Source organism: Zalophus californianus, chromosome 5 (assembly GCF_009762305.2).
Source record: "Zalophus californianus isolate mZalCal1 chromosome 5, mZalCal1.pri.v2, whole genome shotgun sequence".
NCBI classification, from domain to species: Eukaryota; Metazoa; Chordata; class Mammalia; order Carnivora; family Otariidae; genus Zalophus; species Zalophus californianus.
Window position 1 is genome coordinate 85,712,749 of NC_045599.1, and position 13,036 is coordinate 85,725,784.

Below are 13,036 nucleotides of genomic sequence, written 5' to 3' on the forward strand. Positions count from 1 at the left end.
AGAGATAGGTGTAGAGCCTCATGAGACTAAAACATGGCCCTGGGAGCCAAGTTGTAGAGTCACATGCTCTCACCTCTCATTGCTCCATTGCAGGGGCTCTTGGCTGCTGAGGCTCACAGCTCTCCAACTCTTCTGATGGGGATTTGGACAGACTTCCTCTAAGAGGGCCAGTCAGTGGAAGCTTTATTTATATAGGGTCAGCTCTTTACTGCGTGTATTAGTTTCCAACTGTTGCTGTCACAAAGCAGACAAAGTGGCTTAAAAAAAAAAAACAAAACAAGAAAAATGTGTATCTTCCAGTTCTGGGGATCAGAAGTTTGAAATGGGTCTTATTGGACTAAAATCAAGATGTTGGCACGGCTGTCTCTCTTCCGGAGGCTTTAGGGGAGAATCCGTTGCCTCATCTTTTCCAACTTCTAGAGGCTGCCTGCATTCCTTGGTTCCAGGCCCCGTTCAGCACGGCATCACTCTGACCACCTCTTCCTTCTTTGTATCTCCTCTGACTCTGATTTCCATCTCCTGTATTTCCCTTGTAAGGACCCATGTGATTACACTGGGCCTGTCAATACTCTAGGACAGTCTCCCCATCTTTCAAACCCTTAAGTTAATCACATCAGCAAAGTCCCTTTTGTCAGGTAAAGTAACAGAGTCACAGGTTTCAGGGATTAGAACCTGAACATCATTGGGGTGGCCTTCATTCTGCCTACCACACCAGGCACTATTTAAACTGATTAGTATGTGCTCACTAATTTAACACTCATAACCACGCTATGGGTGAGGTATTTTTCATTACAGATGAGGAAATTGAGACACAGGAAAGTTATGTAACTTGCCCAAGGTTTCTTTGGGGTAGTGGAGCTGTAATTCATATTTGGCTTGGCTTCATTTTTTATCTTATTTTATTTTCCAGCTTTATTGAGATATAATTGACGTAGAACGTATTAAGTTTAAGGTGTACAATATGTTGATTTGGTTAACACTTATGTATTACAAAATGGTTATTACCATAGTGTTAGCTAATACCTTCATCATGTCACATAATTACCATTTCTTTGTTATGATGAGAACATTTAAGATTTACTCTCCTAGCAACTTTATGTAGTACAGTATTAACTATAATCAGCATGCTGTACATTAGATTCCCAGAACTGACTCATCTTATCATTGGAAGGGTTTTTGTTTTTTTTTTAATAACTGGAAGTTTATACCCTTTCATCAGCATCTCCGTTTCCCCTCCCAACCTCTACCATTCTATTGTTTCTTTGATTTCAACTTTTTTAGATTCCACATGTAAGTGATATCATACAGTATGTGACTTTTTCTGTCTGACATATTTCACTTAGTGTATCCTCAAGGTCCGTTTGTGTTGTCATAAATGGAAGATTTAATTTATTATGGCTGAACAGTATTCCACTGTGTGTGTGTGTGTGTATGCATACATGTACTTGCATAAAGTATCTCTTTCCAACCCTTCACTTTGGGTTTATGTGTGTCCTTTAAAGCTGAAGTGAGTCTTTTATGGACAGCATACAGTTAGGTCTTGTTTTTTGATTTTTGTTTTTTTTAAAGCTATCCAGCCACTCTTTGTCTTTTGAGTGGAGAATTCAGTCCATTTACATTTAAAGTAATTATTGATAGGTAAGAACTTAACGTCATTTTATTAATTGTCACCTGGCTTTTTTGTAGTTTCCATGTTCCTTTCTTCCTCTCTTGCTGCCTTCCTTTGTGACTTGGTGATTTTACATAGTGGTATGCCTTTGATTCTCTTCTCTTTATCTTGTGTGGATCTGCTGTAGTTTTCTGCTTTGTGGTTATCATGACACGTTCCATAGAACATTTTATAGATATAATGGTGTATTTTATAATAACTTTGATCACATACAAAAACCTTACCCTTTTACTCTTTTACCCTCCCTTTTATGTTTTTGGTGTCACAACTTACCTTTTTCTATCGTGTATCCATTAACAAATTACTGTAGCTGTTACCATTCGATCCAGCAATTGCACTACTGGGTATTTACCCCAAAGATACAAATGTAAGGACCCAAAGGGGTACGTGCACCCCAATGTTTATAGCAGCAATGTCCACAATAGCCAAACTGTGGAAAGAGCCAAGATGTCCATCAACAGATGAATGGATAAAGAAGATGTGGTATATATACACAATGGAATATTATGCAGCCATCAAAAGGAATGAGATCTTGCCATTTGCAACGACGTGGATGGAACTGGAGGGTGTTATGCTGAGTGAAATAAGTCAATCAGAGAAAGACATGTATCATATGACCTCACTGATATGAGGAATTCTTAATCTCAGGAACAAACTGAGGGTTGCTGGAGTGGTTGGGGGTGGGAGGGATGGGGTGGCTGGGTGATGGACATTGGGGAAGATATGTGCTACGGTGAGCGCTGTGAATTGTGTAAGACTGTTGAATCATAGATCTGTACTTCTGAAACAAATAACGCAACATATTTTAAGAAAAAAGAAAAAGAAGAAGATAGCAGGAGAGGAAGAATGAAGGGGAGTAAGTCAGAGGGGGAGACAAACCATGAGAGATGATGGACTCTGAAAAACAAACTGAGGGTTCTAGAGGGGAGGGGCTGGGGGGGATGGGTTAGCCTGGTGATGGGTATTGAGGAGGGCACATTCTGCATGGAGCACTGGGTGTTATGAACAAACAATGAATCATGGAACAGTACACCAAAACAAATTATATAATATGTGGTGATTAACATCACAATAAAAAAATTAAAAAAAATTACTGTGGCTGTAGTTGTTTTTAATACTCTTGTCCTTTAACCATTTTACTGTAGAATTAAATGGCTAACATTCCACCATATTAAAGTATTTTGAATTTGACTGTATATTTAACTTCTATCAGTGGGTTTTATATTTTCATAGGTTTTCATGTTACTAAGGAGTGTGTTTTATTTTAGCTTGAACTGTTTTCTGCTTTCCTTGTAAGGCAGGTGCTGTGGTGATGAATTCCACCTTAGCCTTTGTTTGTTTGGGGAAATCTGTATCTCTTCTTCATTTCTAAAGGACAGCTTTGTCAGGTGGTATATTTTTGGTTGGCATTTCTCTTCTTTCAGTACTCTGAATATATCATCCCATTCTCTCCTGCCCTGTAAGGTTTCTGCTGAGAAATCTGCCAGTAGTCTAATGGGGGTTCCTTTGAATGTAGCAAGCTTTTTCCCCTCTTACAGCTTTTAAGATTCTCTTTGACTTTTGACACTTTAATTGTAATGTGTCTTGGAGAGGATCTCTTTAAGTTGATTTGGTGTGGTGACCTCTTATTTCCATGAACTTGGATATCCATATCTCTTCAGACTGGGGAAGTTCTCAGCCATTTTTTCTTTAAATGAGCTTTCTGCCCCCTTCTCCTTGAATTCTAATAATTTGCAAATTGGTTCTTTTGTTGGTATCTCACAGATGATGTATGCTTTCTTTACTCTTTTGCATTCCTTTTTCTTTTTTCCTCCTCTGATTGGATAATTTCAGTTGATCTGTCTTGGAACGCACTCATTCTTTCTTCTGCTTGGTCAAGTCTTATGTTAAAGCTCTTTGTTGACATCAGTTCAGTCATTGTTTTGGTCAGCTCCAAAATTTGTTTGGTTCTTATTTATGTTCTCCGTCTCTTTGTTGAACTTCTCATTTTGTTCTTATGTTTTCCTGATATTGTTAAATTGTTTATCTGTATTCTCCTGTAACTCTGAACCTCTTCAGAACATTATTTTGAATTGTTTGTGGGGCAATAGCTGTATTTCCATTTTGGGGGGACCAGTTCCTGGAGGTTTACTATATTCTTTTGGTAGAGTCATGTTATCCTGAGCCTTAGTGATGCCTATAACTTTGCACAGGTGTTTATGCTTTTGAAGAAGCAGTCACTTCTTCCAGACTTTATGGACTGACTTTGCTAAGAGAAGCCTTTCACCTGTGTGGGAGAGGGGACATTGGAGCATGCTAGTGATCCCAGCATGTCCCCAGGTCTAGCACCTGTGACTCCAGTTCTAGTGGTGCGGGGCACCAAGTGTAGGGGCACGTGGCAGCATCTCTTTTGAGGGTGGCGTGATGTCTCTTTGGCTCAGGTTGCTGGGGTCCACAGTTTTGACAACTGTGTGGTTCTTGGCAAATGCTCCAGGGTGTCAGCAGTGGCTGCAAGGGCTGCTTGTGTCCTCATTGGCACCTCCAGGCCCAGTGGCTAGGAGCTGGGGCAGACAGCCATGGTGGCCAAACCTGGTTGTGTGCACCTACTCAGCTGTAGAGGCCTGTGTAGTGGCAGGGGCTAGTTGCACACATACATGTAGTGGTGGGATCCAAGGCAGGCAGCAAAGGCTGGGGCCAACTGTGGGTGCACTGGCAGTTGCAGGCGACCTAGTTGTTGATGGTATTACCATGACTGCTCATTCTCACCATGGGCACACAGCAGTGGAGGCTGGTGGTGGAGGTCAAGCAGGGGATGTGTAGTTGCACAGGTGGAGTGTCTGATGCCAGGTGAGCATGATGGTGCAGGCTAGTGACAAAGACAGGACTTCATCCATGTTCACAAGCAGCTGTGGAGGCCCTGGCTATCGGCTTGCTCTCCTATTGCTGCAGTCTCTTCCTGAACGTTTGCAGGCAGTGGAGACTGGTGACAACTGGCAGGTTGGCAGCCTGCAAGTGCATAGCTCGAGGGGCTAGCTCCATGGCAGTGGGGATCAGCCATTGGGATCTGGGCTGGAGTCTTGCACTTGAGCAGCCACAGAGGCCTTGGCTGGCTGCTGGCGTGTTTCCTAGGTTCCAGAGGGGCTGAGTGGGGAGAGAGCAGGAGGGCCACAGGTGGGTGGCATCAACAAATGCCAATACAAGGGTTGGGTGAAAACTGGTAAAATCTGCAGGGATTCCATGGCAGCTGTGCTGGCCATTGGTTCCTTCACTGGTGAAAGCTGCTGGGTTTGTCTGTAGAGCAGGTCACAGAACCATTCTTGTTCATGCTGTGTGGCTACTATTGGTAGCGCCTGCTTTTCTTCCTTGTTCCTAGTTGTCCCTTTGTGTCCCTTTGTGTGGTGCTCCCAGCGGCAGGGGAACCTGTTTTACCCTGCTCTTCTTTCCTAGCAAAGGGAACTCTTTCCGGCTGGGGAGTTCCCTCTTGGCATTGAGCATTGCCGACCTGGGGGATGGGATAATGCAGGCAAAATAAAGCAGTCTTTTTTTTTTTTTTTCTGTGTGGTTATTTTTAGTTTTTTTGTCCCACTGTGTTGCCGAAGTTTTATAAGTAGACTCCAGAGCTGTCCCACAGCTGTTTTTGTTCATGGATAGCTGTTTCATTGTTGATCTTTGTGGAGGATGGAGGTTGGGGTCTCCTTGCTGCCATTTTGATGACGTTACTCTTGGCTTGGCTTTAGGGCCTGTTCTTAATCACAGTTGTTGTGCCCTGGAAAGTGGTACCCTTTGAAGTGATTTTCAAAGCCAGGGGCATCTGTGTGGCTCAGTCGGTTAAGCGTCTCGTCTGCCTTCGGCTCAGGTCATGATCCTGGGGTCCTGGGATCGAGCCCCACATAGGGCTCCCTGCTCAGTGGGGAGCCTGCTTCTCCCTCTGCCTCTCCCCCTGCTTGTGTTCTCTCTCTCTCTCGCTCTCTCTCTCAAATAAGTAAATAAAATCTTTAAAAAAAAAAAAAACCCCAAAGTGATTTTTAGAAAGCCATACTTTTATTGTAGCAGCAGCAGCAAAGGTAACGTCTTCTCGAATGCCTACCTGGTGGCAGGCCCTGTGCTAAGTTCTTTTCAGCCATTCCAAGCAATAGGTATTAGCACTGCATTTTGCCCATAAAGGAAACTGAGGCCCAGAAAAGTTAAGTTACTTCCTCAAAGTCATAGTGCTAGTAAGTGCCAGACCTAGGATTAGAACCCACATAGTCTGACCCAGAGTTCTTGTGCTTAACCATCTAGCTCAACTGCCTTTATCTGGTAAAAGGAGTTATTAAAATAAAGGTATTCATTATTTGCAGTTATTAAAAATAAAAATGTGGTGAGGTATAATATCCTAAAGCATGAAATGGAGGAGTATGGTACAAGGATAATTAAGAGAATTAATATCCATTTAAGCAGATTATCCAAGGGTGCAGGTTTGTGATTTATGTTACCCTCTCAGGTAGTTAGGGGGTGATTTGCCAAATGGCTTATTGGCTGGTATATCTTAGATATTTCACTGACGTGCATGAAGTTGGAGATGTAGGTCCCAAACCTGTCCGATCACCAGAGTCACTTGTGGAATGTAACATTGTAGTTTCTGTGGCCCTTTCCAAGATTCCAGGGTGGATCCCTAGGATTTGTAATTTTTTTTTAAAGATTTATTTATTTATTAGAATGCACGCACGCATGCAGGGAAAGGAGCAGAGGTAGAGAATCTTCTAGCAGATGCCCCCGCTGAGCATGGAGCTCGACTGGGGCCCGATCTGATGACCCTGAGATTATGACCTGAGCCGAAACCAAGAATCTGACGCTTAACCTACTGAGCCACCCAGGCACTCCTGGGATTTGTAGTTTTGAGCAGCCTTTCAGATGCTTCTTATGGTTACTCTTAGAGCCTTTTACCCAATCACATTGGTACATGGTGGGCACATTTTATGACAGAATCCAGGCCCAGAGAGATCTTGATGTGATGGAGTGATATACTGAATCTAACAAAATCTGACAAGAAGGGGGAAAAGAAAGCATGAATGACAGGTGATATGGAGCTAGTGTTTCAGACGTACATACACATATGTATTCCAGTAAAATTTTGTTTCTTTTGAATCCCACCATTGGTGATTATATTTTAAATCATAATATTTTATCTATCGTTCTCTTAACTAGAAAACTTGATTTGGTTGAGTGAAGACCTTTTATCACTACTGTGGTAGGAAGAATTTCAGAATCAGCCTTGGGTTCTTTTACCAAACCCTCTTTATCCCGTGCATCAGTTGGAATTAGAGCCCAGTGAACGCTGATTACTGAGAGTAGTGAACGTTAAAACTTTTGGTTGGACTGTACAGAGTCCATAATCTTCGCCTGCCCTCGAAGAGGAGCTGCATATTCTATCCTACTTAAAAGGTCATGATTGTCACTCTGTGGCCAAACAGCTCAATTTCTGTACCATTTCCCTCTCAGTCAATGAAGATCACCCTATAATTCAGGACTTTCCTTCTCATTCTTACCTACTTTTTGGGTCACAGAGAAGATTTTTGTGAATTTTCTTTCTTAAAAAAAATTGTTAAGAGTGTTTTATTTTTATTCGTATTATTTTGGTGTAAGCTGTGTGCCAAAAAATGACATTTAATACTTCCTTGTCTTAGAAAAAAATGTTAGTATGTTTTTTTTTTCTCCCCCCCCCCGCCCCCCAGTAAATATTTGCAGTTCTTTTGTGCATCAGGCATTGTGCTGGGCATCAGGGTACAGTGATGAATAAAACAGCTGTGGTACCTGTTCTCAATATAGAGATTCATTTAGTGATGAAGATGGGGAACAATACATGAATAAATAGGTAAAAAACGGCTGTGGAAGAAGCAAAAAATAGACCTAGAGAATAACACGAGAAGGCCTATTTTCAGTAGGATGGCTAGGGAAGGCTGCGCTGAGGGAATGTTTCAGGTGAGATTTGAAGCACTGTATAAAGGGAGAACATGTATGAAGGTCTTGAGATGGTTTGAGGAGGGGAACTAGCTTACAACTGAGATGAGATCAGGGTGAAGCTACGTTGGGGGAGGGATAGATAGATGCAGGTGTTTACTGATTGTAGTAGAAGTGCAGTGAGAAACTAGCACTGGATTGTTAGAAGGATAACGCAGTTGTGTAGGGCATGGTTGAAGGGTGTAAGCTTAGCACTGGGAAATTAGTTAAGAGGCTGCTGTGTACTAGGCAGGAGAGGTTGCTGGAGGCTTGGATCAGTGTGGTTGCAGCTGAGAGGGAGAGATGTAGAATGATTCATCGAGTATTTTAGAGGTAGTAAGGAAAGAGCTTGCAGGTAAGTTGGATGTATGAACACGGTGAGGAAGGAAGAAGAATCAGTTATGCCACCGAGATTTTGGGAGTGACCAACTAGATGGAGATTAAAGCTACTTACTGAAGATTTGAGGATTGTAGAAGGCTTTTTTGGGGAGGGTATCTTTTGGACATAAGTTTGAAACCAAGTTGAGTGGAATAGTTGTTAGGACAGATGGGTTTGTTTTTCAGAGAAGAGGCTTCAGCTGCAGATAGAAATATAGATGAGACATCAGTACAAAAAAAAAATGGAATTTAAACCATGGAGTGGATGAGATAATTGAAGATAGTATAGAAGGCAGAAGGCTCAGGTGTTAATAACCTTGAGGCAGGCACTCTGTCATGTAGATGCTGGGGGGAGAAGGAGACTGATAAACAGGAGGCAGGAGGAACCCCAAGAGCATGCTGGGCTGGGAGTAAGTGAAGAAAATGTTGCCAGGAGGAAGAAATGGTCTAGAATGCTAGATGCTCCTTGAGATGATGAGTAAGGGGAGGACAGTGTTTGCTTATCATCACTAACAACATGGAAGCCTTTGGGGACTTTGCAGGAGCAGTTTTGGTGGAGTGGTGGGCAGATGCTGATTGGAATGGGCAGATGAGGGAATGGGAGTTTATAAGGAAGGGGGGTGATGAGTACAGACTGTTGATAATCTCTGTATGTCTGTGAAGGCGTTGGGGCTCGGGAAGGGAATCGTGGGGCTAAGGGAAGCATTGGAGTTTGATGTTTTAGATAGGATATCATGTTAAGTTGAACCATAGGAGATTGGTGAATTTTACTATTTTTGATTTATGAGAATGGCAAATTTCATATAGCTTGACCTGAAGTTACATGTTACACAATTGAGAATGAGTTACTTTTAAAAAGGGAGTTTGATGAAGCAGTGTTGAGAGAGTTTTAACCAAAAGAATACCAGCCTTTGAGCTGTTGAGAGAGATGGGTTTGGAGCTCACCAGTTAAGTGTTGGCCTTTGAAGTGGGGAAGGGGAAAGGCATGCATTTTTTTTTTTTTCTACTGTAACAGGAAGGAAGATGCTGATGTGCAGATTCAGCTGAGCTTGAGTGATCACAGTGATGCCAATTCCGGCAGCTAGTGCTTACTTGGGGCAAATAATTATGTCATAAGTTTTCAGATTTAGCTGTAGGTGTACATTGATTGATTTTGTTCATAGGACTGAGTGGTTTCTGATCCTGTTTTGCCTGTAGTAGGCTTTAAATTTTCTTTCTCAAAAGTCATTCGTATTAGTGATTTTTTTTGCTCAATTTTTCTCTTTCATCAAAATCAAAGTAAATCAAATATCATGATTTCCTTCTCCACTCCTCCGCCGTGCAACACCATGGCCTCCCTATAGAACTGACTGGCAAATCAAAGAATAAAATGGTTTTCTCACAAGTGATTTTCTTACCCTACAGAAAATTGTCTTTTTCGGTATTACTATCAGTATTCTTTGACTTGTCAGTGTAATTGAAACATTATCTATGATTTCTGTTACTTTAATGAAGAATACAAGCACATCCTTTTAAGGCCATACCACTCTTCTCTGCCGTATATACAAAATTTGCTTATGAGGTGTGTGTATTTCAAGAATTTCGGCCATTTGGGGGGAGATTTTATTCCACTGCATAATGTAGTTTAAAAAATTATTTTCATTAGACCATTCTGCTGCCATATCCCCAGACCACAATTTTCTCCATGGACTTATTAATTCGGTACAGAATTCCAGGTACTGATCATTAATTGTATCTTTAAAGCTACCATGAGATCGAAAGTCGTCTTTGGTGCCTTCTGGATTGTTTTTCACAAAACATCTCTCTCCTGTAGTGTTTATTTTGAATAATACTCTCATCCATGGGTTATGGGACTAAGGCCATCGTAAGAATATTCCTAGATAGAGCCCTCTTCTTTCTCAGTGTGTGCTTGTTGAACTGTATGCATGGCTCCAAAATTATCTTTTCCTGATACAGAAAGGTCTGGAGAAATGCAGGCACCCCTGTATTAATTTATACACTCACTGTAAGTTTATCATACGATAAAGCATGCAGCATCTTAAAAGCTCTAGGGTGCTGGTATTTTAGACTAAGTTTTACTTTATAGAGGAGGGTAGCTTTACTAGAGGCAAGACAAGTCAACATGTTCTAATTCTGCTTGGAATCAGGAACTTGATTTACTCTTGTTACCTGCTGTGGTAGAAATTGCAAGCATCACTGAAGTAGACTTGTATCTTCAGTATTGGAAATATTCAACAGAATTCATCAGAAGTGATTTCAAAAAGCAGTGTTTTGATAATAAGTGAAGAAAAGTTTTTCCTTTATTTCAGACAGCCTTTGATAGAATGTCTGTTTAGAAAAATAAATATAAGTTAGCTGCATGCCTGACTCTCATACATTTTAAGCTTCTTTGGGTGAGCTTTGGGTTATGCCAAGGGGACTCACTTTGGCCTTTCTGCTGAGAACCACTCAACCAGCGTCAATGTCTGCTGATAAAGAAGGGTTTGTAGTATGATACTGCTCAATAGCTTTGCTGACCTGGAATCTACGTGGTTCAACCAGCTTCTCTTTGAGCCCTGAACTGGTGTTGCACTGATGCATCCTGTTTCCTTTGCTGTGCCATGTCTAGTCATGAACTGATGCAGGTTTTCTCTAGCTTTTCACTAGAGGAAATGGGGCTTGTCTTACAGGATGAGTTCTGTGTTAAAACCTTGTACTTCTGGCTTCTGTGTAATATGCTGATAAATACTCTTCAGAGTTCTACCTCTTGGAGACCTAGCATGCCACCCCAGAGGAGACAGTTGGCTTATAGGACAGCAGTTTTGACACATAGGGGCTATTTCTGTCCCATGCCTCTTCAGTAGGCCTGGGAGAGCATCTTTCAGGTGTGTGGAGGCCGTCTTAATGTTTCTTGTCTCTGGCTTTGGATATTTGTCCCCAGTGTCATCTTTTCTCCCACCTCCCTCCTCCCCAAAAAATTAATGGCCTGCTGACTTGCTTCTAATTTTGGATATTTCTTTTCTCATTCCAAAATATCTTCTCTAGTCCCTTCAGACTTCTGTCAGTTTCACACAGTTGGCTCCAGTGGGCTTCCCTTGGTAGACACCAGTCCGCTGACCTCTCCCCTCCCCTTGTTGAACTGGCCTCTAACACGGAAGTAGAATCCTTTTTTTCTCCTGGCTTCCCTATTACAAAGTCAGCAGCTATTCATAACAGACGAAAGAAGAATATAAATACCCATAACCAGTTTTTACCATCTTGATTATGGTCTTCCATAATTATTTTTCAAAAAGGATGATATCAGATTACTATTTTTTTATGCATGCTTTTTAAACTTTTTCTCTACTGTATCTTCTGAAAGTACCTTCCCATATACTTCTGGTTTTTTTTTATTAACAGAATATATTATTTGTTTCAGGGGTACAGGTCTGTGATTAGTATATTTCTGTTTTTAAGGAATTAATATTTCTAAATTTTCAGTGACGGAAAACATTTCCATGATATAGATGTACCATTTGACCAGTACTTTACCTTTGGACGTTCAGGTGTTTTCTCTTTTCCCTTCCTCTTTCTTACTGTCCTCCTGTTACTACATTCCTCCTTTCTGTCTTCCTGTTATTTACTGGTGATAGAACTTTTGTTTTTGGGTGTCCAGAGTTATTTGTTCACTAGGCATAGAGTTATTTTATTAAACCCTAGTGTGGACTTTTTGGGTAGGCTGTTGCTTGTGAGAGTGTCACTTTTTGTGTTCAGGTATGGACCCATATCTTATGTGTATCTGTCTTCCCAGCATGTAGCGTTTGCCTGGTACACTGGGTGCTCACTAAAGAATTATTGTTGAGTTCCAGAAATATAAGGGCCATGGGACAAATATTTAAGTATCTACCATGTATTTAAGGCCCTAGATATAGGAATGAACAAGACAAAGATTGTCCTTGCTTTCATAAGCTGAAATATTACTCTCTACAACAAGGTTTATATTATAAAGATGACAAGCCTCTTAATGTGAGGATCAATTAAAAAACCTTAAAGTTGGGGCACCTGGGTGGCTCATCGGTTAAGGGTCTGCCTTCTGCTCAGGTTGTGATCCCAGTGTCCTGGGATCAAGCCCCACATCAGGCTCCCTGCCCCTCCCCCTCCGCTCCTGCTCTGTCTCTAGCTTTCTCTCTGTCAAATAAATAAAATCTTTAAAAAAAACCCAAAAAACTCTTAAAGTCACACAATGTAGGAGAAGCAGTCTACGTGACCTATAGCATGGTTATTTTTCATGCATATGGCTAATTCAGAATTGACTAATTGATTTTCCTGTAGATATTTCTTATTTAGGATTGTCCACTAGGGTTACTACAATGGAATGATTTTTTTCAGGTTCATACTTTTTGACCCTTTCAAGTAACTAGAATCAGTTAACTGAAATTTAAAATTTCATGCCTGAACATAATATGTTATACTTAGCTATTATAGAGAACTCAACAGATCTTTTAGGATTGGGTTTGGGGCAATAGGAAATATATCCCAAAATATTTTTGGTTTTTCTGTTGCACATTTTAAAATACGATTAAACAAAGATTGCAGCCATGAAGATTTTTTGTTGTAAATTGTTGTTTCAACACTACCAACCGTCCACGCTTTTTGTGGTCCCACTTATAAAAGTGGAAAGTGAAGGGTGAGTGGCTGCCCTCTTGGGCAGGCACATAATTAAAAAAAAAATGTGTGTGCCTCAGCAGAGCTATATTAGAGTTTCATATAGCTGCCTTTTTCTTTTTTATTGTAGGGCCAGCTCTCAATGTTGCAAGAAAAAATAGACCATTTGGAGCGTTTGCTAGCTGAGAATAATGAGATCATCTCAAATATTAGAGACTCGGTCATCAATTTGAGTGAGTCTGTGGAGGATGGTCCAAAAAGTTCACAAGGCAATTTCAGCCAAGGTGCTGGCGCACCTCTTCTGCCATCAAAACAATTGTCCCTTGTAGTGGACCCTGAAGACTGTTCGTTCGCTTTGCAAAGTGGAAGTCGGAATTCAGATGTGCAGGTAACGTATGCATTCGTTAA

General features: G+C 41.2%; 1 protein-coding gene across 6 annotated transcripts in view; it reads left to right on the plus strand.

Annotated features, from left to right (window-relative positions):
• MAN2A1 (mannosidase alpha class 2A member 1) overlaps positions 1-13,036 on the plus strand; it is a 168,143-nt gene that overhangs the window by 14,039 nt on the left and 141,068 nt on the right. For 4 of the 6 annotated variants that reach the window (XM_027604650.2, XM_027604653.2, XM_035727548.1 and 1 more), the window contains exon 2: positions 12,759-13,016. The exons of 1 other annotated variant lie outside the window; for it this stretch is intronic. In XM_027604650.2, the coding sequence (XP_027460451.1) occupies positions 12,759-13,016 (258 nt within the window). Of the gene's footprint in view, positions 1-12,758; positions 13,017-13,036 lie in introns of those variants that run through there. One more of the 6 variants, XM_027604654.2, reaches the window with a different exon arrangement.